Source organism: Galleria mellonella, unplaced genomic scaffold (assembly GCF_026898425.1).
Source record: "Galleria mellonella isolate WM207_F2 unplaced genomic scaffold, CSIRO_AGI_GalMel_v1 utg19, whole genome shotgun sequence".
NCBI classification, from domain to species: Eukaryota; Metazoa; Arthropoda; class Insecta; order Lepidoptera; family Pyralidae; genus Galleria; species Galleria mellonella.
Window position 1 is genome coordinate 900,376 of NW_026442028.1, and position 27,410 is coordinate 927,785.

General features: G+C 31.9%; 1 protein-coding gene across 2 annotated transcripts in view; it reads left to right on the top strand.

Annotated features, from left to right (window-relative positions):
- The window catches only part of LOC113521492 (GTP-binding protein Rhes), a 97,900-nt gene that overhangs the window by 64,016 nt on the left and 6,474 nt on the right, over positions 1–27,410 (top strand). For both annotated transcript variants that reach the window (XM_052894077.1, XM_026907026.3), the window contains one exon: positions 4,922–5,115. In XM_052894077.1, coding sequence (XP_052750037.1) covers positions 4,922–5,115 — 194 coding nt within the window. The remainder of the gene's footprint in view (positions 1–4,921; positions 5,116–27,410) is intronic.

Genomic DNA, 27,410 nt, shown 5'->3' on the forward strand with positions numbered 1-27,410 from the left:
TACTTCTTTGAAGAATAAAATAAAGTAGTAAAATCTTCTGCACTGTTGGTTTACACTGTGGGTACCAATGAGGTATGATAGATGAGAAGGAAGTCAAGAAAGTTGGACCAATATGACAAATTCAATTACAATTTAAGTACTTTGATTTCAAATCCACTTGATTAATGGGGCCGCTAATCCCCATTACTAACAATCTTCTCCCATCAGAGTAGAATAGTAGGATAATATTTTTCTGCCTTATTTTCTTTTATCTGCTGTTCAAATTTATCATCATTGGAGTTATAGTTGTGTATTATATATTTGTATTTGTTTAGGTATATGGATGTACATGTGTGTGTAAAATGTAGTAACAATATTTATAGAAATTTTAGTAGTAAATGCACAGTCTGTTTAATTTTCTGCTTGCCTTATGGTTGACTGGTAGAGAACGCCATTAGGTGTTCAGTTCGCCATATGTATACTTACTTATTTAATTGTGCAATGAAGTTTAAATAAATAATATATAGCAACCTTACTAATATTATAAATATAGAAGTGAGTTTGTTTGTTACCTTTGATGGTTTAACTGTTCAAGTAATTATCATGAAATTTAATAAACATAAAGTATTCTGATAAAGATAGACATAAACTACTTTCTATCTTGGTCAATCAATATATTCCAGTTTTTTTTTTATACAACTTAGAATGGCAAACAAGCTGACGGCCCACCTGATGGAAAGTGGTAACCGTCGCCTATAGACATGAGCAGTAACATGGACATAACAGAGTATACTGTTTCGCCCATGATACCCCCCATGCGTTGCCATTCCTGAGGGTGCAGGTGTTATTCCTCTGTACCCAGTAAATTCACGCTATATCCCACCCTTCAAACCGAAACACAGCCATGTAAACACAACTGCTTTACGGTTGAAACACGAATGGGACAGAGGTACCCAAGCAATCGACTTTTGTACAAAGTCTCCCTCAGGTTCCGTAGACAAAGTCGCCAGTAAAAACTAATTTCACTCATCATCTGTCTCTTATCTAATAAAAGTAAAATCGTAACTAGACTATATTAGTACAAGGGATATAATTAAGAAAAAACTATATAATGAGTCTCAATATAACTAATAAAAGCCAAAATAATTTTTTTTTTAAATTTTGCCTATTTGTTGGTTTCTTTACTTCGAAAGCATGCAAAAACTGCTGCACCAAATTGAATGCGGTTTTCACAGTTGATTTTCTAATGTTCTAATTTAAAATCTGATATATGTTTTATTTTGATATGTCATCTGGAAGTAGACAAATTTATTGGTTTTCCAACTTCTAAAATCCATGTGTACGAAGTACTGAACAAAATGCTAGTTTTTTTGTAAATTAACTAAAACATATTGTTTGTAAGTGATACAAAAATGTGCGATAAAGTCTCAGAGGGAGTCTGGCGACGGGTCAACGGTTGGAAACTTATTTTTTTTTATATTTCAAGATATTTTCATCACGTCGAGGACGTGGCGACGGAGCGTTGATTGATTATTTGAGAGGGTAGTCAGATAATGAAATACGAGTTTTAACTACTAAGCGTTCCTTTGACGATAATATCACGAGTGAAACCTGACTAGATGAGACTAGATGAACTAGATGGAAAATTATTACCTTAGTATAATTTTAATTTATTTTTCGACTCGGAATGGTAAATAAATTGACGGCCCATCTAATGAACAATGGTATTTGCAAACCATAGATATATTGTATCCACCTCTAGCTCATATGCATTGAGATAGATAGAGAAATTTGTCGACTATTTCTTTTATAAGACACTAGTCTTTTCCTCGCTACTTCGTACACGTGGTTTCAAGTGTAGAAAACTAATAAAATAAAACACTTCTAGATCATGTATCAAGATAAAATATACACCAGAATTTAAATTAGACCTTCAGGAACACAAGTGTGAAAATCTCGTCCAATTTACCGGAAAAAACATACGAATAGACAGATAGACAAACGGATACTTAGACAGATAGATAGACAAAATTAAAAAAAGAACATTATTAAGGCTAGATGCCTTTGTCTTATTAAGATTCTTCATATTGATTTTTCTTGAATTGTACCAAGTACCTACATACATCGTCTAGTCACAGTTTTATTATAGTTATTATTATAGATAGAGCATTAAGTCTCAAAAACGTGTCAACTTTTTGTCAGCTAATTGTCAAATTAGCTGACTCGTTTTTTATCAGTGTTCTACATACTTATGCACATAATGTATCTTGACGTATCTATATTTAATTATTTAATAAATAAAATGAGTTTTTACGCATAAAAAAAGATATAAATATTATAAAACAAAATAAATATAGAAGTTATGGAAACATGAGTGTTTCCTTCATAACTTCTATATTTATTTTGTTTATTCTATTATTTCTATTAATCAAGCACAATTGTATGGAAAAGTAGACCTGATTTTCTCGAAGCATTCGTATGGAGACACTCTATATTATCTAAGAATCCAACGTATAATCTAACGCCGTGTAGTCCTGGCATAGAATTGGCCACTCCTTTCTGTCCCGTAGCGTCGTAAGAGTCTACTAAGAGAATTTAGTGGTCGAGAGATGGGCAGCAGCGTCTTTCTTAAAATTTCATCAAAAAATTACTGGGGTTGCCAACCTGTCTGCCAACTACTGGCAACACTGCCCTCTTGGATGAAGACAGGACATATGTCCAGTAGTGGGCAGTAAAACAATATAATCCAATGTATAAAGGCACATGGTTTAATTTAGTTTGTTAACGGTGTATTTACTTTATTGATTAATATCTATTCATCTTTATCTGTATTTCAGTGCAATACCCTACCAATTAGATAGATAACCAGTAATATAATGTTCATGTTATAAATACGACCCGCTGCGTTTTCGGATTAACCGCTCTCGCTTCCGATATCGGCTTAACGCCAATTTTGTTTGTAACTTCCAATTCCCGTTTCGATAACGTTTTGCGTTTAATTAATATGATGAAATTAATTCGCGGCAGTTGCTGTACGTATTGTAAAAAAAAAAAAAACTAAACGCTTTAAATATAAATTAAAATACGTAAAATACGTGGAAATTAATGATTTGTTCTTTGTTTTTATTATTATTATTATACATTATGGTCGCCAAATTTTGAACTAATTTCAGTACATGTTTACGATACAAATATCAATATTATTTTTTTGTACAATAAAATTGGCTGTTATAGTAGTTATGTGTATTATGTAGTTTTTAGATAAAATTTAGATAATTGTAACAATATTGCATTTACGGTTTTTTTTTTTCTCATTTATTTCTCTAAAGATTTATACATAAGTTTAAGTGTTTTATGTATATTGCATTTTTCTTGTAAATACGTACATTTAGACGTTAATGTTAACGACGACTTTTTGTTTGTTCAACATTTTGATCGTTTGGCTTTGTAACATTTAATTTTTTAAATATTTTACTGAACTAGGTGTTATATTGCGAAAGTTCATATCACTGTTTATTTGATTAAGAATTATCTTGTTTCAATCCGTTACTATTAGTATGTGTATAACTGCCAACACTTGAAGATTGACCACCAAAACTACTATATTAGCCATCAATTCCCGACTGCCATTTTGTCCACACACGTTTTGCGACATATGTTTTACCTCTAATCGAGGCATTTTCAGACAAATTCACAGTTAGTGAAATTAAAATAATTCTAATCAAACAACCAGTAACACTTAATTTTAAACTTTCGTGTTGTTAATACATATTTTATATATTTAAAAACGCGATTCTTCAACGCTTCCTGACGAAATAAAAACCAGGTATGTAGATACTATTTATCTACAATTGTATTGTGTTACGTCCCGATTGTGTATTTAAAATATGTGTAATATCTACACCCTACAAGTAGTTAACTCAAATCGGAAACCATGTAACACATGTAATTTTAATATATTGTAAATTTTGTTGCCTATATTCCGCGTATATCTCTATTTTTTCGTTATTGTATTAATGTGGTAGGGCAATAAAATGAACGATAAAACATACAAATGCAGGTACTGTATTAAATAAATCCGATTACGTGACAGCGGCGGATAAATGGAATAAGAATTTAAAACTTTTGTAATTCTTTAACCCATTTCTTTTTAAAGTTTACTTTGAGAGAAATATTCAGTTTCGTTGGTAGAACACTCCTTTAGCAGGACACTAACGATTTCAATTTCACACAGTGTATATAGATACATATAATTATATTGAGATACTGTCACTATGCAAAGCGATTCCAAGTAATGTTGTTTATTTAACATGGTCCCCTTAAGAGCCAAACGTCAGAGATAAGTTAGTCCTAAGTAAACAGAGATTGTGTGTATTCGGCAATGTTTGCTTGTATGTAAAGCGAAATCTCAAAGTTTTTGGAGTTTGTGAGTATGCTGAACTTGTTAGTAGCTATCTATTTATATTCGCAAATAATCTGTTATGATTATTACATAGTTCCATGAATTCACATAATATATCCTTACTAATATTATCAATGTGAAAGTGAGTTTTATTTTGTTACCTTTTAGCACCTTAACGGCTTAACCAATAACTATGAAATGTATACGTAACATATGAAATAGAGAAAAGCATACATTACTTTTTATCTTGGTCAATGAACATGTCTTGGTCATGAAGACGAAATCGCGGTTAAAAGCTACTATTATTATAATGGGATTAATTTCGTATACCCAGTCAAGATTAATAGGTCTCTCGCACTTAGGGCATAATATTAAGTGACTAGCATTATTTAATCGGTGGGTTATACGAAATTAATAATATGATTCATATAAAGTGAATTTTAGCCTTTCTAAGTTTAATTTTCAATTATACTTCGTTCTCGTACTCTATTCTATTCACAAGTAGTTATATCCAAGTTAATTATTCAATATCTGTTTCAGATCAGCACGAGTAGGCAAAACCTCTCTTGTGGCGAGGTTCCTAGGCACCAAGTTTGAAGACAGCTATACACCGACCATCGAGGACTTCCATCGAAAGCTGTACAGAATTCGAGGGGAGGTGTACCAGCTGGATCTCTTGGATACATCTGGAAATCATCCCTTTCCTGCCATGCGGCGATTATCTTTTCTTACTGGTATGTATTATTTATTTAGTATTAACTTTGTTACTTACAAATGACACCTTAATCGGACTGCAGAGGGAAGGGATTTTTATTAATGAGGAATAGTAGTTCTATTGCTAATAATATAGGGAATATTACAATAATATCTATAGCAGGGTGACCATCTCGGTCTCCCTAGAAACCATCGTACTTAATTCCTAGCGAATTCATCACGATTATTCTGTACTATTGCCCCGCCAACGTACACCGACAGCGCAGACGGAGTTACAATCCCATTTTTATCCGAAAAAAAAATATTTTGGATTGCAGTCCGGAGGATTATGAGCCTAATACTGAATTTCACAAATAAATATTTGAATAATTTATAAACAATTGTCACTTGCTTCGTATTTCGGACGGTACGAAACCATCGTCCGATAACCCATGTCAAAGGCCTTCAAATATAACGAAGGTGGCCTAGAAAATAAAGATTTTCTAAGTAATGTCAATATATTAGAGTATGCTATCCTCACATGGGTAGTAGTGGAGTAATATTTACTTTATATATCACAAGGGTAGAAAGTTTTGGCAAAAGATAAGAACTGAAAACTACTTAGCCATTGACACTATTCGATCAAGGGAAACTTGCATTGTAAATTTAAACATCTACTACCTGGATTCCGTCATAATTTAAATTCGGAATTCGCTATTCGAAAAAGAAAAAACATGATAACGTATATATTAGAGAGAGATAGATAAGGAGATCATTTACATGTACACTAAAGGCTCAAAAAATGTTGACAAAGGTTATAATTAAAACAAATTATAATTATTTTTCCGTTTTGAAGTTTTATGTAAACATAATTGGTCTGAGTTATAGATATTGTACAAGCAATATCCGAATGTTACATAAATTATATAAAAAAACGTACAAAATTATAATTTATACACGTAAGTACACTTTAAATATCTAATGCTTTAAATCATTACAAATATTTTGTACAAGAATTGGTAGAGAAAGAATAACTACGAATTGCAATCAAAATAATAATTACGTCTACTATTTTGCAAATTGAATTCATTGTAATTTCAGAACTGTTACATGGACATAGAATAACATTTACATTACTCACACTAGCAGATGTTATCTTTAATCTATGACTCATTTACACACTAGTGTAATTATTTTGTGCATAATATAGTAATTCATCTGAGCTTTTTTGGTATCGCCACTGTTGTTTTCACATTGCATTTCCAGTTTGTAACTAGGTAAGTATGTTTTACTACAATATGTCCTCTATCCAGACGCACGACAGTAATTATTTGTCGGTTCCAAATGATCCCTCCTAACCTAAATATATTGCTTTTTTGTTGGACGTGTCTGGCATTGTAGAAAAATGGGTTTTGTTTTGAAAGTACCTCTCGGTGTTAAAATAGCGCTTTATTGTAACAACTTCAATTTTCTTTTGCGGGATTTTAATTTTAGATTCAGAATATTTATGGCGAATGAAAAACGATATTGAGAATTACTCTTTTAAAAAAATGTTTGTTACTAGGACGTAACCCATTTCGAACTGGCTTAAAAAAAGAAGGAGATTCTAAAATCGATTGTATTTTTTGTTTGTTACCTCATAACTCCATCACTTATAAACTTATTTGGAAAATTCTGTTTTTACTTGAAAAGATGTACCTTCGGATTGATGCTACAGAAATTTTGTCGAAATCGGTTCAGTTTCGTTATTTAATAAAAGATTTGAAGTAAATTTTTTATGGGATTTGTGTAATTTTTTTTTTATTATAAAGTAATCGAGTGATGTATTAATTATATATATTTAATTTTATACCTAATTTAAAATTGGTAGGCAAGTTTATTATTATGAACAGTCTTGTGCATCACTTATATAAAAATCTACAGTCATAATACAAGCAAACAGGGGGAAGGGATTGTTAGTAATGGGGTCTAACAGCCTCACTGCTAACAATACACAGTATCAGGTCGACCACCACGTGGTTCGCCCTGGAAACCATTGTGGTTAATTCTTGTGGAATTCGTCACGATGGGCTAACTGACCTGTTTTCATCCTCATCTGTCATTTATCACTGATGCCCTGCCACCATAAATCGACAGTGCAGGCGGGGTCATCATTCCATTATCATCCATAAAAAATACAAGTAAACAAAACTAAACATATTTAACTTGAATATTGTAAAGTCAAAAGTTTTTTGCATGCTTAAAACCTACTTTAAATACTAATAATATATATATATTTTTATTTCTTTACTAGCGGCCCGTCCCGGCGTCGCACGGGTAGACATTTTTAACATTTCCCTTCACTGCTTTGCTCCTATTGATCGTAGCGTGATGAAAAGTATACTATAACCTGACCAGGAATATGAGGAATAATTGTACCAAGTTTTGTTAAAATCCGTCGAGTAGTTTTTGTTTCTATAACGAACATACAGACAGACAAAAATTTTACTGATTGCATTTTTGGCATCAGTATCAATCACTAATCACCCCCTGATAGTTATTTTGGAAATATAGTTCAGGTACAGAATTAACCTCTCTACAGATTTATTATTAGTATAGATTATTTGTAGAAAAAACGGACTTTTGTATATTTAGACATAAAAGACAAATTATCATGTACATATACATATACATTATAGTGAACAGATTTGAATAATAATCCAAATGTGGTATACGTTTGGATTATAATATTTTATACAAAAAATATTTATCCCTAACCAGAGGGAGACTTTGTATAAATGTCGTTTGCTTGGGCACGTCTGACCCATTCGTGTTTCTACCGTGAAGCAGTTATGTTTACATGACTGTTTTTCAGTTTGAAGGGTGGAATATGGTTGTGAATTTACAGGGTACAGATGAATAACACCTGAATTCTCTGGAATGGCAACGCATGGGGAGTATTATGGGCGAAACAGTATACTCTGTAATATCCATGTTACTGCTCATGTCTATAGGCGACGGTTACCACTTTTCATCAGGTGGGCCGTCAGCTTGTTTGCCATTCTAAGTTGCGTAAAAAAATAACCATTAAACTAGTCTGCTTTCGCGTGGTTTTTTTTATGAAATATAAAATAAATAATTTACTCGCTGATGGTATAGCTTTCTATAGGTGTAAGTATTTTTAAAATCGGTTAAGCATTTTTTGAGTTTATTCTTTCTTTATTCTTTATTGTACACAAAAGGTTATTGAAATGGAAAAACAAACATAATAGTGCACAAAGGCGAGCTTATCTCCAAATTTTTATATTATATACGAGTATTATAAAAATTAAGAGTTTATTATAAACAAAAATTAAATCTTTCCTCTTTGTAATATTATTTCAGATATAATATATATTCTACAGAAATCAGTAACCATGAAGCTCTACATATTTCGAAAGTTGAAACATTAAATACGTTTCGAAAACGATCTTACTTAATTTCCAATTTACCCTAGAGCGGTGGAAAACTCGCGTGTGTTGTAATGTGCCGAATAAAGCTGACTCGAGTACTGAAGCGAATACCTAGTAGGTATTCGAGTACTCAATGTATAGAAATTAAATATATGGTATTCGATTACAGGTTTCGAGTACTTAAAATATTCGAATATTACTCGTGTGTTTATCATAGATTTTACAGTTATTATTATTTACACATAATTCACTTAAAAAATCAATTGAAAAAGTGCCGGAGTGTAGTAACAGTATATATAGTAATGCCACTGTGTGGTTCCTGCATAGAAAGGACCACCCCTTCCTTTCCCGTAAAATGCGATAAAGGGAACAAAATGATCGAGAGATGAGCAATAGCATCGCTCTTAAAACATCACCAAAGGCTAACGGCAATTGTTAACCCGCCGGCCAAGCATGGCAAATACTGACAAAACCTCCGATACCTATTATGGGAAAAGCCTATGTTCAGCAGTGGACAGTTAACGTCTGATAAGATGATGATATATAGTAACAAGTACTCGATACTTGTCCGAACCTCAAACTCGAGGCAGGATTCGATTATTTTTTTATGAGAACGAAAAATCCTCGAATACCAAAAAAGCCCGATTTGGGACATCACTGCGCGTGTGTCCAATCCGTGTGTATATTAACTTAGCTAACACAGATATAAACGGGAACGGGAAATGAATGCTGCGGTTTGAAGTTAAACATACAAATTCTGTATAAGCCAACTAGCTTTCATCTACGTTTTTTATTCATTTAGTTTTTTGCTTTTATACACTTTTTGATCATATCCCAATATTTTTCGCATTTTTATTTGTTTACTAGTTGTATAAAAAATACTTTAATTAACTTCACTTTAGTACTTTCCAAAATAATGAATGTGAAAGTGAATTTATTAGTATTTTTTTTTGGCGTATCAACAATTAAACCTCTCATTATGAAATTTATTATACACCTAATTATCTGAGGTGAAGGAATTAGGCTTTTTATTTCATTAATAAATACGTTTTAGACCTACGAAATGTTTTACTCGAATTACATCACCATCACTGGAATATAATTAATTACTCGTAAAATGTTAAGCATTTTGAGTCAGACATTGCACTAACCAATCAATAGAAAATAATCTATTTAATCCGTTTTACCGTCCTGGAAAAAAATGAGTTTACCGCCCTCTTTATTGCCGTTCTATGCTTTAGCCCGGCTTCTCTTTTCCTATATAAGACCTTGGTTAGTTTATCCTATTTTACTATGACTCGAACACAATAATGGTAACCTCTTGACATAACAGTCATGAACAGATAAGACCATGGTATCAAAGATAGTTATGTAAAATTTGCATTCATAATCATCATCATCTCAGCCATTATCTGTCCACTGCTGAACATAGGCCTCCCCCATAGATTGCCATAAGGAACAGATGAAACAAAATCTGCATTAATTTATCAAATTTATTGAAATAAATATACATGTATGTATACATTGAAGTCTTTATAGTACATAAGTATTTACATCAATCTCGATATAGTATATAATGTACATCGCGTTCGATGTATGTTTATCTTGCAAACTTCATTTTCAAACGACCAAACGAAATCTTAATTAAAATCGGTGATTACAAACTCCAAGAAATTTTGTTTTTGATCGCATCTACATTTTATGTGTAATCTTAAAATCTAATTAAAATTAATTACTTATAGAATGAAATCTATTACTTTATCATTAATGTATAACATATTGCTAAACATACTTATTTTTATGCTGCGTAATTTTTTAGTTATAATCAAAAATTGAGATTGAATTTCTGAAGGCAATTATAGCACAAAATAAAAAATTGCGAATATAGTATTAATTATTAGATGTTTATTTCGTATGACAAATGAAATAAAGATCATTTTATGTCATATATGTATGTAAATATATATATATATATATATGTATATATATGTATATATATATATATATATATATATATATATATATATATATATATATATATATATATATATATATATATATATATATATATATATATATATATATATATATATATATATATATATATATATATATATATATATATATATATATATATATATATACGAAACCCTCGACGTGATAGTTTAACTCGCACCTGTCCGATTTTTTCTGCATAAATTATTAGATATTCAATTATGCACTTAATTATATTTGAATAATTAAATAATTTTACATGATTATTAGAAATATTACACCAAATATTACGCCTGACAGATAATTGCAATTAACCCCAGACATTCCACAGCAATTTGAGCTAAAATAATACGTGTAATTAAATTTACTTAGAAATAAACTTTGTTCAGATTATTTTAATGTTAATTAATAATTCTATTCAACGAAATAGAAATTCTGTGAAATATTTTGAAGGATTTATTAATATTTGCCAGTAATCCTTTGTTCTTTATTTTTCATAATTTAACTGCAACTACAATCGCTTGAAATAAACAATCCTTCTTCATCTCATATAGTATGCGTTAGTATCAATAGCAGTTAAGGCGTTAAAATGTAACGAATAAATAAAACCGCTTTTCTACCGACTTCGAAAAAAAAGAAGTTTTCAGTTCGATTGTATTTTTTTGTTTGTTACCTCATAACTTCGTCAGCTATAAACCGATTTGATAAATTCTTTTCTTATTTTAATCAGTTCAGTAGTTTAGTTTTTTAAATCAAAATAACTGGTTAACCACAGTTAAAGTTGTTTTTTTTTTAGAAACACAATTTAATTATTGATTTATAATATTAATTACTGAAATGAGCGCTGACATTTTTTTCTTCTAAAGAGGGCGATGATTTAGAAAGGTAAGGCAGATAAATCTATGCCTCAAAGCTTTATATAAATATTGATCATACATTTCCAAAACGACTATTTTGGTGTTCCTTCGTAATTGTCTACTAGAAAGCCTGATTAACTGTGTATCTCTTAAATAAATCAAATTTCTGCAGCGACTTGAACATTTTTCACTTAATCGCACTCATTTAATTAATATTGTGGCAGATGAATGAAAATGTCGCTCTGAGAATGAATTTTATACAAATTGTTACCGAGCTTCCACATTAAGTTGCTTGTGCCGCGAGAGACACGTTCTTTTAATTAAAATTACATAATTCAGAACGAAGTTAACGACTAAATAAAGATTTTATGAAATTTCATTCATTCATATCAACCGTTAAGTGTCCACTGCTGAACATAGGCCTCTCCCATATCGGGGGCTTTACCAATAGTTGTCACGCCTGGCAAGCGTATTGGCAACCGCAGTTAGGCTTTTGGTGATATTTTAAGAGGAACCCTACAGCTCAATCCTAGACTATTAAATTCCTTTAGTCGTCTCTTATAACTTACACAAGTACGAGAGAGGTAGACCCTTAGGGTGGTCCATTCTATGCTGAAAGTACAGAACATTTTGTAAATACTAACTAATAAGTTTTTCCACCACAAAGGTAGATAGTAAAGCATACATCGTGTTTGATAATCTGCAGTAATTTATAGGCTACACACTAGGGGTGTCCCTTGCGCGGTATTAAAACTCTAACATATCTGGGATTTGTGATAACCAGAGGGAGACTTTGTACAAAAGTCGATTGCTTGGGTACCTCTGTCCCATTCGTGTTTCAACCGTGAAGCAGTTGTGTTTGCATGGCTGTGTTTGGGTTTGAAAGGTGGGATATGGCGTGAATTCACTGGGTACAGAGGAATAACACCTGAGTCCTCAGGAATGGTAACGCACGGGGGTATCATAGGCGAAACAGTATACTCTGTTATGTCCATGGTACTGCTCATGTCTATACATGACGGTTACCACTTTCCATCACGTGGGCCGTCAGGTTGTTTGCCATTCTAAGTTGTATAAAAAAAATGTATTCGACAGAAAAATAACCCTAGCTTTTAATGCACAATTGAATTAAGTAAATATACCTACGGAAGTTGTGCCATATAGTCTCGGCATAGATGATCAAAGGATGCATGTACGTATCATTTTTATACCATACTAGCGACCCGCCCCGGCTTCGCGCGAGGACAATGCTGATATCAATATTTATACGATACTAACGTCACTCAATTGTTTTTCCTTTCCGGAACCTTTTGAAATTTATGGTATGGTATTAAAGTTCAAATTGACTTAAATATTATTACGAATCGTTTATATGGGAATATAGAAAAGTGTTGTTATTAGATTTTATCGGGCAATTTTTTAAATTTCCTTCTACGTAAGAACCATTCTCGAACTTCAAGGAATATTCTAAAAAAAATAATTAGCGAAATTGGTTTAGCTGTTCTCGAGATTTACGCTTAGCAACACATTCGGTGATTCATTTTTATATTATAGAAGTTTATTACATGAATTTTGAACTTGAAATTCAATAGTGGCATACTTTCCGCTATTTTAGTTAATGAAAACACCGAGCATTACTTGACACAGAACGTTAACTGTTAATATCCACCGGTCCGGAGTCATCCCTATTCCATATTGTTGCATAAATAACGAAGGAAACTTGTCAAGTAATTACTAAGGAAGTAAGTTAGCTTGCTCTTAGGAAGTACTACTCCAGCTATGTTACATAACTTATGATTTATGAAACTTGTAATCTTATTTCAAAGAATGAGGCGAAATTATTATATTTACTAGTAAGCAGTAGCTCAAACTAGTATGTATCACGCATCATGATAAAAAATGCCTTATGTATAAAAGTAAAAATGGTTTATTATCCTAAAATATAAATTTATTTAACGATTTAATTTTTAGTTTTGTTAATGTACACCTTAAGATCTATTTATTAATAAATACTATTGAATTGCCGCGTGTGCCCCAGCATAAAATGAATCACCCCTTCCTTTCTCGTGAGTGTCGTAAGAAGCGACTAAGGGAGGGCGAGGGATGGACAGCAACGTCCCTCTTAAAGCATCTCTAAAGGTACAGAGGAATAATATCTGAGTCCTCAGGAATGGCAACGCATGGGGGTTATCATGGGCGAAACAGTATACTCTGTTATGTCCATGGTCCTGCTCATGTCTCTAGGCGACGGTTACCACTTTCCATCAGGTGGGTTATCAGCTGGTTTGCCATTCTAAGTTGTATATAAAAAAAGCCTAACTGCGGTTGCCAATTCGCTTGCTAGGCGTGGCAACTATTGACAAAGCCTCCATTATGGGGGAGACCTATGTTTAGCAGTGGACAGTTAACGGCTGAAATAATAATAATAACACTACTGAAATATTAAAGTGTAAATCACGTTACGGAGTCAAATTTATATATTATAAAAAATACAAAAAAATAAATTTTAATAATTTTATTTTTTGGAAATAACGTAATGTTAGTACCTAGAATATAAACTGATTACTTTGAGACTAGATGGTGCAGTAAAATATACCCAAAGGACCGCTACTTAATCCTCGTTACCAGGATATATGTACTGACCGGCATAAAATGTAGCCTATGTCCTTCTTCATCCTATATACCTAGTACATATACACAAAATTTCATAGTGAATTTCAAGTCGTTAAGGCACCAAAAACATACACACACACACACATGCACATACACATACAAACTCAATTTCTCGTTTATAATATTACAAGTATTTATATCTTTAATGGGCGTTTGAATTCAAATTACGAACACTTTATAATGTAATCATGAAAATCTGCAATTAGGGATCTATATTAAAACCCAATAAAGTTACTCTTGTTAAGTCTTTGTTCAGCTAATTCCTTTATCAGGTTGTTACTTTTGTTATAACTGGGAAAACGGATTTAAGCACTTTATAATTTACCATATTGCGGCACGATATTGTGCAATTATATCGTCACGATACAATAGAGAAGCATAATGTATGCAATTTTATGATGACGCTTTTAAACTTTTATGATCATATTGTCCACGGTGTGGTCATGGAAATTTAAAAGCGCCTCCGTACAATTACATACATTTTGTTCTCCTATTATATAAAATATCGTTCTATGCTAAATTATTTAAACACTCAGTGTTAAATGTAAAAAAAAAAAAAACTAGAAAGTTATAAATTTATTTTTTCTATATCATCTACTTCGTTTATAAAATTTATTTAAACAGAGAATATATTTGATGTGTCTACATACAATTAGTTTGTTCCATTTACCTATGCTTCGTTATATCAAGAATTTCTTTTCGTCAAATCCTATTACCTATACTATACATTTTAGACCTGTAAATAATGATGCAATCTAGAAGAAAATAGAAGTCTAAACGGCAAATCATTTAGGAGTTTTTGTCCTCAGCATTATAATCGTCTCATCAGCTTAATAATCTTTAACTGTATAGCCAGTTATTTCCGGATTAAATGGAAACGATGCTTAGAATACTAAGTAGCTTCAAAGTATTTGGTCTCACAGTATTTAGAGCAATCATGTTATTGACAGGTTCCACGGGTTTCAAAGCTTATTGATTATAATAGATTGACTATCTTTTCAAGAACGTAACAAATTGTTCAGATGTTTATTGAGGATATCGACTGTCTATCATAATTTAAGCCTATTCAGCACCCATCAATCTACTATGTACTTATTATTAATCCTAAAAAAACAATATTTTTATCGCTGTTTTCATTGTCTCAGTTCACTATTGTTTAAATTGTTATTGAAGGAAAGTTACCTCTTGAAGACAAATTATTTGGTAACAATTATCGTGCTTCATATGTCATCAAAATTCTAATGAAAAACCTTGTATTTATCTACTTACTTCTTGCAGTACATTTGTACTAACATTAATTTAACAATAACATCAAATGATGTTATCGATGATCTGGTGGTGAATAGTCCAAAACTGCGTTTTTATATTTTATCGTAACATGGCATCCTATAAAGGATTTTAGCATTACGATATAATAGAAGAGAAAAACTTGCAATTGCATGGAGACATTTGAAAACGACAATTGACTAGCGTCCCTCTTATAAATAATTCGAGTCCCCTCCACCCACTCGAGGATCTTTCTTCCCAGTCATTTGTCGGTTGCTCAAGTGGTCGGCTAACCCATTGCCACTTCAGCTTACTCAAATTTTATATCGGTAAATAAAAAAAATTACTGTTATACAAAACTAACTGGTATACCGCAATATTTTTTTTTCAACATAAAAACGCTGCGTATTAAAAAAGTGGAAGTTTAGGTGAGAATTGAGTCACGTCGCGTCGGTTCAATGGGAATGGTTGAACAAAAAAAAGAATCCTGGAAATTTCATGTTCTGGAATGTGATTTCGAATTACTTTTCTTCGCAAATTGAATGGGCGTTTAGTGATTGAATAGAATTCAAATATTAATTTCGTCTATTTTTCACTTAACTACCTGAAATTATTCAATAAATCAAAGAGAAATGTTTAATGTGCATACACTTATAATAATAACATTAAGACTTCGGGTGATCTTTATGACTTACCGTAGCACGATACGATATCGTAAGATTTTATCGTCACGATTAATGAATAAAAACTTTTTATTGTTCCCTTCAAAGAATGATACAGATTACAATGGTTAACCATATTGTTACACAAAAAGTCTTAGTAACAAGAAGCAAGATAAAGAGGTAACAATGGGTGGTTTTATCACTAAATCTCTTCCAAACAGCATTAGTATAGAGTGGAATAATCATCACGATATAATAGGAAAGTAAGATGTAAGTGGGTGTAGAGATGACGTTAATTTTTCGCTATAATATCGTGGGCATGCGTGTCATGACGGTATAGTACTTGGGCATGTATAGTATGACAATATGAGATAGATATGCACGGTATTAATATGCCGCAGTACTTCCAAGTACATTCTTGATCTATATGATGATATTTTGCACATTATACGAGTATATGAGGTTTTATTAAACGATAACATTAAAAAAATATTATATAATATACAAAATAAATACTTTCCGAACATAGAGACTGGGAATTGCTGGGAAACTCATCACCAAAACAGTGTATCATCAGAATATATTCTCGTAGGTAATTAATTTAACGTTCCTCAAATGGAATAGGCGTCTTGCGGGTTTTAATGTCTGACTAAGAATGATGTGTGTACACCTACATAAGCACCCATTCTGGAGACCGCAGACCTATGGTTTACTTAAGTATATTCATTAATTTTTGTAGAGAACTAGTCTTTACTCGTGACTTCGTCCGCGTGACTAAAACTAGATAAAAAGTAACTTATGTTCTTTTCCATCCCATATAGAACGTGTATACTAAATTCCAATTTGGTTAAGTCGTTAAGAGGCTAAGAAGTAACAAACAAACTCACTTTTACATTAATAATATTAGTAAGTTGTTGTGGTATCAACCGTTAACTGTGCACTCCCCCATAAGGGGGATTTTGCCAGTAGTTGCCACGCTTGGCGGACGGGTTGGCAATCGCAGTTAAGTTTTTGGTAATATTTTAAGAGAGAAGACTTAGCAGTATCCATGGAAAATTGTAATTGCATTAGTACAGTAAGTAATGTGACAACCAGCTAATTTAATAGATATTGATATGAAAATGAGTTCGGGAAGGATATTTTTTTGATGGGTGAAAATGGTATGGTAACCCCGCCTGCGCTAACGGGATACGCTGGCGGAGCACCAGTGAAGGGTGATAGATGAGAATGAAAACAGGCCAGTTAGCCCATCATGATGAATTCATCAGGAATTTAGATGATGAGACCATGATAGTTTCCAGAGAGAACCGCGAGGAGGTCGACCTGGTTGAGTATATTGCTAGCAATGGGATTCTCAGTCTCCATTACTAACAATCCCTTTCCCCCCCGGGAAGGATATTAGATGGAAAAAATAAATATCCAACGTGAATTTAAAAAGAGGCGAGTATTGGGAAAGGCCTTAACTTACCTATAAAACTCGATATAAAACTCTATTGTACATTTTTATAAAGAAAACATAACTTATTGTAATTAAATGAATAATAGTAATATCTTTTTACATTGATTTGTGATGTCAAAACTTCCTGCAATTGAAAAATGCGAGATGAATATAATAATAATAATAAAAACTAGACAACAATTGCAAATTTACTAGTAGAAATATGCTCTACTTAGAAATTAATTCAGGACTTATACAAAACAGCGTACTTACCTTACTATTGTTATGTTATCAAGAATATACAGGTATAGATATATCATAAAATATTGTAAGAATGTAACAAAATATAAAAAAAATTACACAGTTTAGAGGGGAGAGACTATCATGTTATTATATTATATCGATATTATATAGGCATGAGACTAGGATATGATTATGAGTAGATGAAATAAGACTGATGTATATAAAGATAGAGTGTGTTTTGATTTATGGAATTGATTCTATTTACTTACTTGTCCAGGAACTTGCCTGTGAAAATAGAAATATTTAAATAAAAAAAATCTCATTATTTGTCAGAGATTTTGACCTTTTCATTTACAGACAAGATGTCGTAAGAGGTGGCTATGAAACGAAGCACCATTCATCAGTAAAACAAAGAAAACTTGATATAAAACTCTATTGTATATTTAAAACTTTAGAAGACATTTTTTATAAAAAAAAAAAACTTATTGCAATTAAATGAATAATAGTAATATCTTTTTACATCGATTTGTGATGTCAAAACTTCCTGCAATTGAAAAATGCGAGATGAATATAATAATAATAATAAGAACTAGACAACAATTGCAAATTTACTAGTAGAAATATGCTCTACTTAGAAATTAATTCAGGACTTATACAAAACAGCCTATTTACCTCACTATTGTTATTTGTTATCAAGAATATACAGGTATAGATATATCATAAAATATTGTAAGAATGTAACAAAATATAAAAAAAATTACACAGTTTTGTAAGGAATGCCTATAAATGTTATTATATTATATACAAAGTCTAACAGTGGAAAATACTGAATATTCGAGTATAGAAAATAGAAACCTACTTTGTTTCAATACAATTTGATCAACGTACGCGTACAAGTTGCCCGTTGTTCTTTCGATAACAATGTTTAGTTTAGAATGTGGGAATAACTTTGTCTTTGATAAAATAAATACTTTATTAAAATATATTTTGCTACGAAGTAGACTAGATTATAAAGATAAGTAGGTTCTACAATGTAAATACAGTGTATCTATATCACAGAAAACTGTCATTATTCCAATATTTTTTATCATATTTTGATGAAGAAAAATAATATAACAAAAAACCTAACTGTTGGTGTTGTTGCTTTTCGCCTTGAAATACAGACAAATTTATTTATTAATTTATTTTATTTTTTTATTGAGAAAAATAAACAGATATAAAGTTTTACTTTACAAAAGAATAATAAATATAAAAAATCAATAATAATGAATATAATGAATAATAAAATTTGAAGTATGGGGATATATATTGTAGGTAGGTAATTATACAAAAAAAAAATTGAAACTTAACACATAAAAATGAATTATCAAAGAACTCCTGACTCAGCACACATCTTACGGATTTCAGCTTAGAATTAAATAAATCTAAATCGATAATCTGTAAATAGCTTTTACTCGCGACTTCGTCCGCGCGACCGGGATATTTTGACCGGAATAGAAAATAGACTACATTCTTCTTCATCTTATAATTACGGGTATACCAAATTTCTTAGTTAAACAAACAAACAAATTCACTTTCATATTTATAATATTAGTAAAGATTTTTATAAAATACATGTGCTAAACATTTTTCTTGACAAAAGTCGTCCGCATGGGTATATCTGTCCCACCCGTGTTTTTGTAACGAAGTAGCTGTGCTTAGTATGTTTCAGTTAAAGAAGTGGGATCATTATCATTACATATCAGTCGTTAATTGTCCACTGCTGAACAAGGCCTCCCCTCTCACTTCTCTCCCCACCACATGGAAGGTTTATGAGTTGCCATATTCCTGAGTACTATGGTGTAAAACTGACAGTTAGTCAGTTAGCCTAACGCGATGAATACACCTGGAATTCATCATTATAGTTTTCAGAGAGGACCACGTGAAAATCGACCTGACTGGGTGTATTGCTAGCAATGGTACTGGTTATTATTAACAATCTACCCCTCCTCTAGTACTATATTGTTATGCCTCCATACCTTCTAATTTCACCACCATATCTCATCCTTCAAGTCGTAAGAAGCGACTAAGAGAATGAGATGATGGACAACTACTGGCAAAACCTCCCAACAGAGGTAAGCCTATGTCCAGCAGTGGACAATTAACGGCTGATATTCGAACACTGCTAACGAGTTTGATGTAGATACTACCAGAGGGAGACTTTGTACAAAAGTCGATTGCTTGGGTACCTCTGTCCCATTCGTGTTTCTACCGTGAAGCAGTTGTGTTTGCATGGCTGTGTTTCGGTTTGAAGGGTGGAATATGACGTGAATTTACAGGGTACAGAGGAATAACACCTGAATCCTCAGGAATGGCAATGCATGGGGGGTATCATGGGCGAAACAGTATGTGTGTGTACTGTTATGTCCATGGTACTGTTCATGTCTATAGGCGACGGTTACCACTTTCCATCAGGTGGGCTGTCAGCTTGTTTGCCATTCTAAGTTGTAAAAAAAAAGATTGTATAAAAATCCGAATATTTTTTGTTATATATAAAATAAAATTAAAATAACAATCTAAATAAAATAAATAGGTAAGTAACTAGTATAACCATTATAAAAACTTAGGAAACATTAGATAACACCATAACACTATTATATTATGTACAAGTACTTGCATGAACACTTGCTCAAGTGTCCACAGTTGCTAAGCACGTAATTATCTACGCTACATAGAGTCGGGAGGCGTGTCGCGGCCGTAGCTTCCCAGCGCGTGCAATCTGTGACGGCAATTAACGCGCCCCAGTTTGTAGATACAGTGGCTGATAGTTAAGCTAATGTCATCTATACTGCCCGTGTACTATGCAAACTCCTATACTCTGCTATACAGCCTACAGTAAGCCAAGGTAGAGGATATTTTATAATTACAGTGTTTAGCCGCAACTTTTATTTGTACCAGAGGGAGACTTTGTACAAAAGTCGATTGCTTGGGTACCTCTGTTCAACCGTGAAGCAACATGGCTGTGTTTCGGTTTGAAGGGTAAGATATGGCGTGAATTTACTAGGTACCGAGGAATAACACCTGAATCCTCAGGGATGGCAATGCATGGGGGGTATCATGGGCGAAACAATATACTCTGTTATGTTATGTCTCATGTCTATAGGCGACGGTTACCACTTTCCATCAGGTGAGCCGTCAGCTTGTTTGCCATTCTAAGTTGTATAAAAAAAATATCTAGATTCTCCTTCATACCAATTAAATAATGTTTTTCATTTTAATCGTGCTAAATAAATTTCATATTGTAAACCTGAGAATCTAGTTGGATCCTTCTAATTATGTTACTATTAAGTATAATTAGCTAATTATATTTTGAGTTTGCGCTATATTATACAATTAAATTGACTCGTTATTATATATTTAAATCATGTGTGTTTACGAGATAATATTTATATTTGGTATATAATTGAAATTAAACACAATTTTTATATTTGATTAATAATAAAATAAATAATAAAAATTAGTTTATTCATCTCCACAAATTACAATGTATAATAATATTACAATTTACTTTATACAAAATAAAAGTATCGTAATTTGTGGTCGTAACTTGTATTTTAGACACCAGAAAGATTAAAAAGACTGTTCTTAAATATGTATATGTATGTGTATGACTATGTATGTGTGTGTGTGTGTGTGTGTGTGTGTGTGTGTGTGTGTGTGTGTTGTGTATGTTTGTTTGTGTTTGGATGTACACACGCTAGTAATACGTTATATAATATATCACTGCAATAACATTGTACTAGTGTCATTTATATTTGAAAAAGAGCTGTTTTATTAAAATAGACATTTATTTATAAATTCATAGTGGAATGCATGAGACAGGCGGGTAAGTGGAATTAGGTGGATGGTGTAAAATAATGTTATTTTCCAGAAAATAACTTCGCGTGAGCCATTACCTTTCCCAACGAGGTTACTGTTCGTGGAACTCTTGAATATTACATATTTCCTGTTTCGTTACATTCTGTAATACTTATATAACTTGTGATGTGTTTAAAATGTTTACTGAAAGTATTATATTAGTAAATAGATAATAATAATAGATGAGTAAATTTCTAATAAAAAAAAGTAGTTCAATATCTGTGCTAAATTCCATGACTATACATAATAATTTATACTACGAGTTCTACCACAGATTTTTATTTAACTGCATTTTATTATGTGGCCAGTTTTGATAAAAAAATATCAAAATTAATAAAAATTACTTTTCAATATATAAAAAAATATCTTATTGATATTAAAAATACAGTGCAAGTTTATTATTGTAATTTTTCGTGATAATTTAAAATATAGTAAATATATAAATAGATAGAAAAAAACAATGTCGGATCCAAATAAACCCATTAAAAACGTTACAATATTGACAAAGATATCATATAACATACAAAAAAAAAAAACAATTTAATTAATAGGGAAATTGAGAAAATGTAACACATAAAAGAAATTCAACGTAATTGTCAAGGTTTGAAAAAAAGGAAGGAGCCTTTTGAAGTCGGTTGAAAATTGATCTAAAAACATCAAAACAAAGCAACATCAAAATTTTACAAACAATAGGTGCACGTTTTCAAATAGCTAATTAAGAAGGTTTCTTGTTTATTTATATAAAAACAGCAGGAAAGTTGGTGGAGAGCGTCCTTGTCGCAGTTACAGTGACCGTAAAAATGCAAATTTAAAAGTATGTATTACTCGAAATCGACGAGTCTGTGTGAAGAAATGGATCTGTTTTATTTTAATGGGTGATAATGGAATGGTGGCCCCGCCTGCACTATTGGTATACGCTTTCAGGGCACCGTTGAGGGATGATAGGTGAGGATGGAAGCAGGTAAGTTGATTGTCGTGACGAATTCGACAAGAACTAACCACGATTTTTCGATGTCAACCTGACAGCCGGCAATGGAGCTGTTAGATTTGCTAATAAGTTGCGAAGGTTTATCAAGATAGAAGCAAGTGGTGTTTCTGGTTTTCCCATACCTTGAAAGCTTTTTTTCTATACGATGGAAATAGAATGATAATAGTATACACACTGGCGCGATACGAATGAATGATAATAGGTGAGATTGAAGTCAGAACAGTTGGCCATAATAAATTCATCATATTCATTATATTAAGTTAAAAATAATATTTGTAAAAACGAAATTATCTACTTTTTTATGCAACATAGAATGTCAAATAAACTGACGAAAAATGATAACTCTCGCCTGTCGACATGAACAGTACCATGGACATAACAGAGTATACTGTATAATCCATGATTCCCTTTATACGTTACCATTTCTGAGGTCCAAGATGTTAAACTTTTGTACCTTTTAATTTCATTGCCATACACAACCTTTTAAACCGAAATACATCCATGCTAAACATATCTGTTTACATCAGAAACATAAATAGGACAGAGGTACCGAAGCTATAATATGATTTTAATAATTTGCAGGTTAAAATAATGCAAACAGAATAAATTTATGTTTTCAATTTGTAGTTTCTATCTAAATATCAACTTATTACAATAAAATGCCAAATACGATTAGAATTGCATAATTAATAGTGTAAAAAGTTATTATAGATATAATATTAATGATTTCCTTAGATCCAATACCGAAGATTACATTGATATCAGATGTGGTTAATTATCAAACTATTATTATTAAAGTGTAATGCCTTGGTTAACCGGTCTACGTTAACAGTTAAATAGGTTAATTGGTGCGTTAAGCTACCGTTTCTCATTGTTACAGGGACAGGCTCGGTTTTAATCACCCGTATATATTTCCATTTTCCTCCCAACTGAAGTTGAATAATTAATATATCCCAATAAGTCCTATGTAGTGGAAGGAAGGGTATATATTAGCAATGCGGAATGCGTTGCTAATATATAACCCTGTCAGGTCGACCGCCACGTGGTCCGCCTGCTGATTCCAGGTGTATTCATCGCGATGAGCTAACTGATCTGCCCTTATATTTTCGCCCGTCATCCCTCACTGGTGCCTCGCAAGCGTATACTTTTAGCGCAGGCGGATGTAACATTCTATTATATTCCATTAAAAAAAAGTTCTATGTAGTATGTATTACTACTATAGTTTATTTCAATAAAACATAATGAAAATGCAAAAAAACGAATGATTGATCCGACCATAGACCGTCTGCTCATGTCCAATAGAATAAAATTAATTAATCAATTGAATGTTTCGATTTGTTAGTAATTACATTTAGACAGTATTTCCGTGATAATTTCAAAAACAATTGGTCGTTGGAACAAAAAATCATTAATTTCTATCGAAACAGACCAAAATAGAGTGAGGATCATAAGAATAATGAAAATCATCATTATCGCCAGTCATTTACTTAACCATAGGAATTTTTTATTGATTGATGTCCCTAAGCTATAGCCATAAACCGGTTCTAAGCCACCTGCATGAATCGAGTCTCTGCAATATTAATGATGTCGTACTATTTAACTAGTAGCGACAGTGGCCAAGCAATTTAGAAGCACGACAGTGCAAATTATAGTACTATAACCCGAGTTACATACACTAATCTTAACCGCAAAAAGTTTATAAAAAACAAAAAAATGTGTTAATTCCATATATGGAATCCGTGAAACAGAAGCGTGGAAGCTATATATGTATATATTTTAAGTATTTTCTCTTATCTCGTAACTATTTCATGTATTCTCTTCCAGTCCTATTCCAGGCCACATCTTTGACCGGACATTTCTATACAATATGACATTATCCTTTCACTATTTATAAATTTAAAAAGTAGTTTAGTAGTAGTAGTTTCCCATAATAGCAATAAATTATTTAGAAAGTGTCCAATTATTGAATTTCATTATATTTTCTTATATTGTGATTGCTAAAAGAGCGAATTGAGAAACTGTCAAGCTCCCTATTTGGTAAACGTAATAACTAAATCAATAAATAACAAAAAGACAATCTTGTCTTACTCTATGATGAACTACATAAATTTTTCTTAATCTACTCTATCAAAAGCCTTCTGAAGATCTACAAAAGCTATTTGTGTATTAATTCCCAAATCCATTCTTCTATCTATTATAAGACTCGAGAGTTAAAATTGCCTCGCGCGTATATCTGTTTGCTCTAAATCTATACTAGTCTTCGCTAAATTGATTGTCTATTTTTGATCATATTGTATGTTGTATTATTTTAAGAATTATCTTGAAAGTGTGATGAGATATTATAATTAGACTTTTAATTTTATATTTTTAAATTTATTACTTCTGTAGTATTGTTATCCACCATTTTGTCTCGATCTCATATTTTTAGAATCTTGACATTTCCTTCACTTTATATCTATGGAGCTACAATTTTAATAAAAGCTAATAATAAAACTAATTAACTTAATTAGTTAATTAGCATCTAACTCTAAAAAGCAAAAGACATTGTAACATTATTCGAGTCATATACAGTATATAATAAGCAAATTTAGATGCAATAATGTTTTTTTTTGTGTACTATATTGTAATCAAAGCATTGTGAAATTACATTTAATAAACTACATATAATAACTGTATTAATAATAGAATTATACTAATATATGTATTGAAATAGATTATCATGCCATGTATGGTAAAATATGGAAGAGTAGGTAATTTAATAAAATATTTTTTTTAAACAAATTTCGCTCATAAGGAAAGGATGGTAAAATGGTAAACTAACCCTCGGCAGAAGTACAGTCCAAAAGTTCCAGAGAGAGAAACCCGTGTACTGTGTGGGCAATATCTAAGAGTACCATACTCTCTACATCTTTTCCAGGAGTCGGGAGTGAGTCGCCTTAAAAACCAACCATCTGAGGTCTTATTGTTATTATTTATTAAACTATAAATAAATATATTAAAAAAAAAATAGTAAACATACAAGGATTTTCGTCTCTCATCTGTACGTAAAAGCTCGCTTGCTATAACGTAATTTAAAGCAGTGGCTAGAGTACCTACGAAGTTAAACCACATCGCTTCAACTGCAATTTGCCTGTAATACCGTAGAATCCGACTTTTGGTCCTATTATCCGAGCTGTTACTTTTTATTGTACAGCTTGTTAATTTTTATGACAACGATTTTGTAGTATTTTTGACATTTCACTGGAAGTTAACCTCTTTAACGATGGCTTTAAAACGATTTTAATTTCTAAAGGTTATATTATTGTGTATAGATTTAGACTACAATGACATTCTTTTTGTAATGGTATAAAACTAGCTGTATCATGCGGCTTTGCCCTTGTAAATCAGTAAGTATATAGTATATATATAAAGTATCCTATAAGCTATGTTAGCCTACCTGTGTAACAAATTACGTTTAAATCCGTTTAATATTTTTCGCTTGAAAGAATAACAAAATTATATTAATAGAATTTAAAAACAGTTCTAATTTTAAAATTGTCTTGTCATTCTAAATTTAAAAACTAAACTGTGTAATTTAACTGAGATCTAATAAAATATTTATAGTTTTATTTTTTTAAATTTAGGAATTTTTTTTTTATTTATTTACACAAATATAGATGTATCATATTAAGAGCATTCTGTCTCATTAAACTTTTTTTTTATTTAAATGTTAAAATCCTTATTAGCTCTAAACATATGTCGAGATTATAATATAATTTATTGTCACACATATGTAAAATACGAGGTCTGTCCGGAAAGTTCGTATAAAAGTGTTCTGGAATGCGAGAAAGAGGAAGGTAAGCGCAGGACCCCTTCCTTATGTCCCTAACAATGCTTCAGTTCTGGTCTGACCGCCGTGCGGTAATTGGCTTGTCACACGCCATCTGTGAAGTTACCTCTTAACGAAACCCCGTCGGCATGGAGCCCGTGTTGAAGAGCAGCGCGTCGATAGTTTCTCTCGAAACTCGGCAAGAAGAGTGAAACATTCAGAACATTTGGGGATGATGCTGTAGGAACCAACCGTGACTAAAAAGATTCCGAGAAAAATTCGTCCCTCCAGGCCAGACAGTTGATGGAAAATTCTAAATGCTCAGACGCCTCAAAGCTCGTGTGGCACGAGTTCGTCCAGAATTGGCGCGAGAGGGGCGTTGGATTCTTATCAGACAATGTGCCCACACCTCTCTTGTTGTCCGTGAGTTTTTGAAAAAAATTCCATTACAGTGAAAACTGTATTTGGCCCCGTGTGACTTCTTCTTGTTCCCAAAAACCAAATTGGTACTTCGGGGGCGGCATTTAAAATGAGATAAAAAAAGCTACGACGGGGCATAAAATACAACCAGAGGACTTTATGGCCTTCTCACAGTGGAAAGCGTTGGCACAAGTGCATTATGTCACATATCTACTTTGAAGGGGATAAAATTGATTTACCTGAATAATTGTAAAATTTTTTAAAAAACTTTTATACGTACTTTGGACAAAGTACATCAATTAACTTTATTTAAACCATCGTTATATGAACCCGTGTTAATGACGATAGTTTTAAATAAAAAAGTACATTCACATTTAAGACATATTCAATGACATTCCAAAAAATTCATTACCATGACATTGGTTCAAATCTACTTGTTTAAATTACACTCCTTTTATCAGAAATTGTGTAAAAAAAAAAACGACAGTGAAATCTGTAAAGAATGTCACAAACAGGGCGCTATAAAATTTTATATGCGACTATCTGCGCATAAAATGTTATGGTACACGGGGCTATCACAAGAGAAACACATATCTACTTACGATAATATTTGAAATTTATTCTGTTAAAAGTTTTGAGTGGAAAAGTATTTCTAACC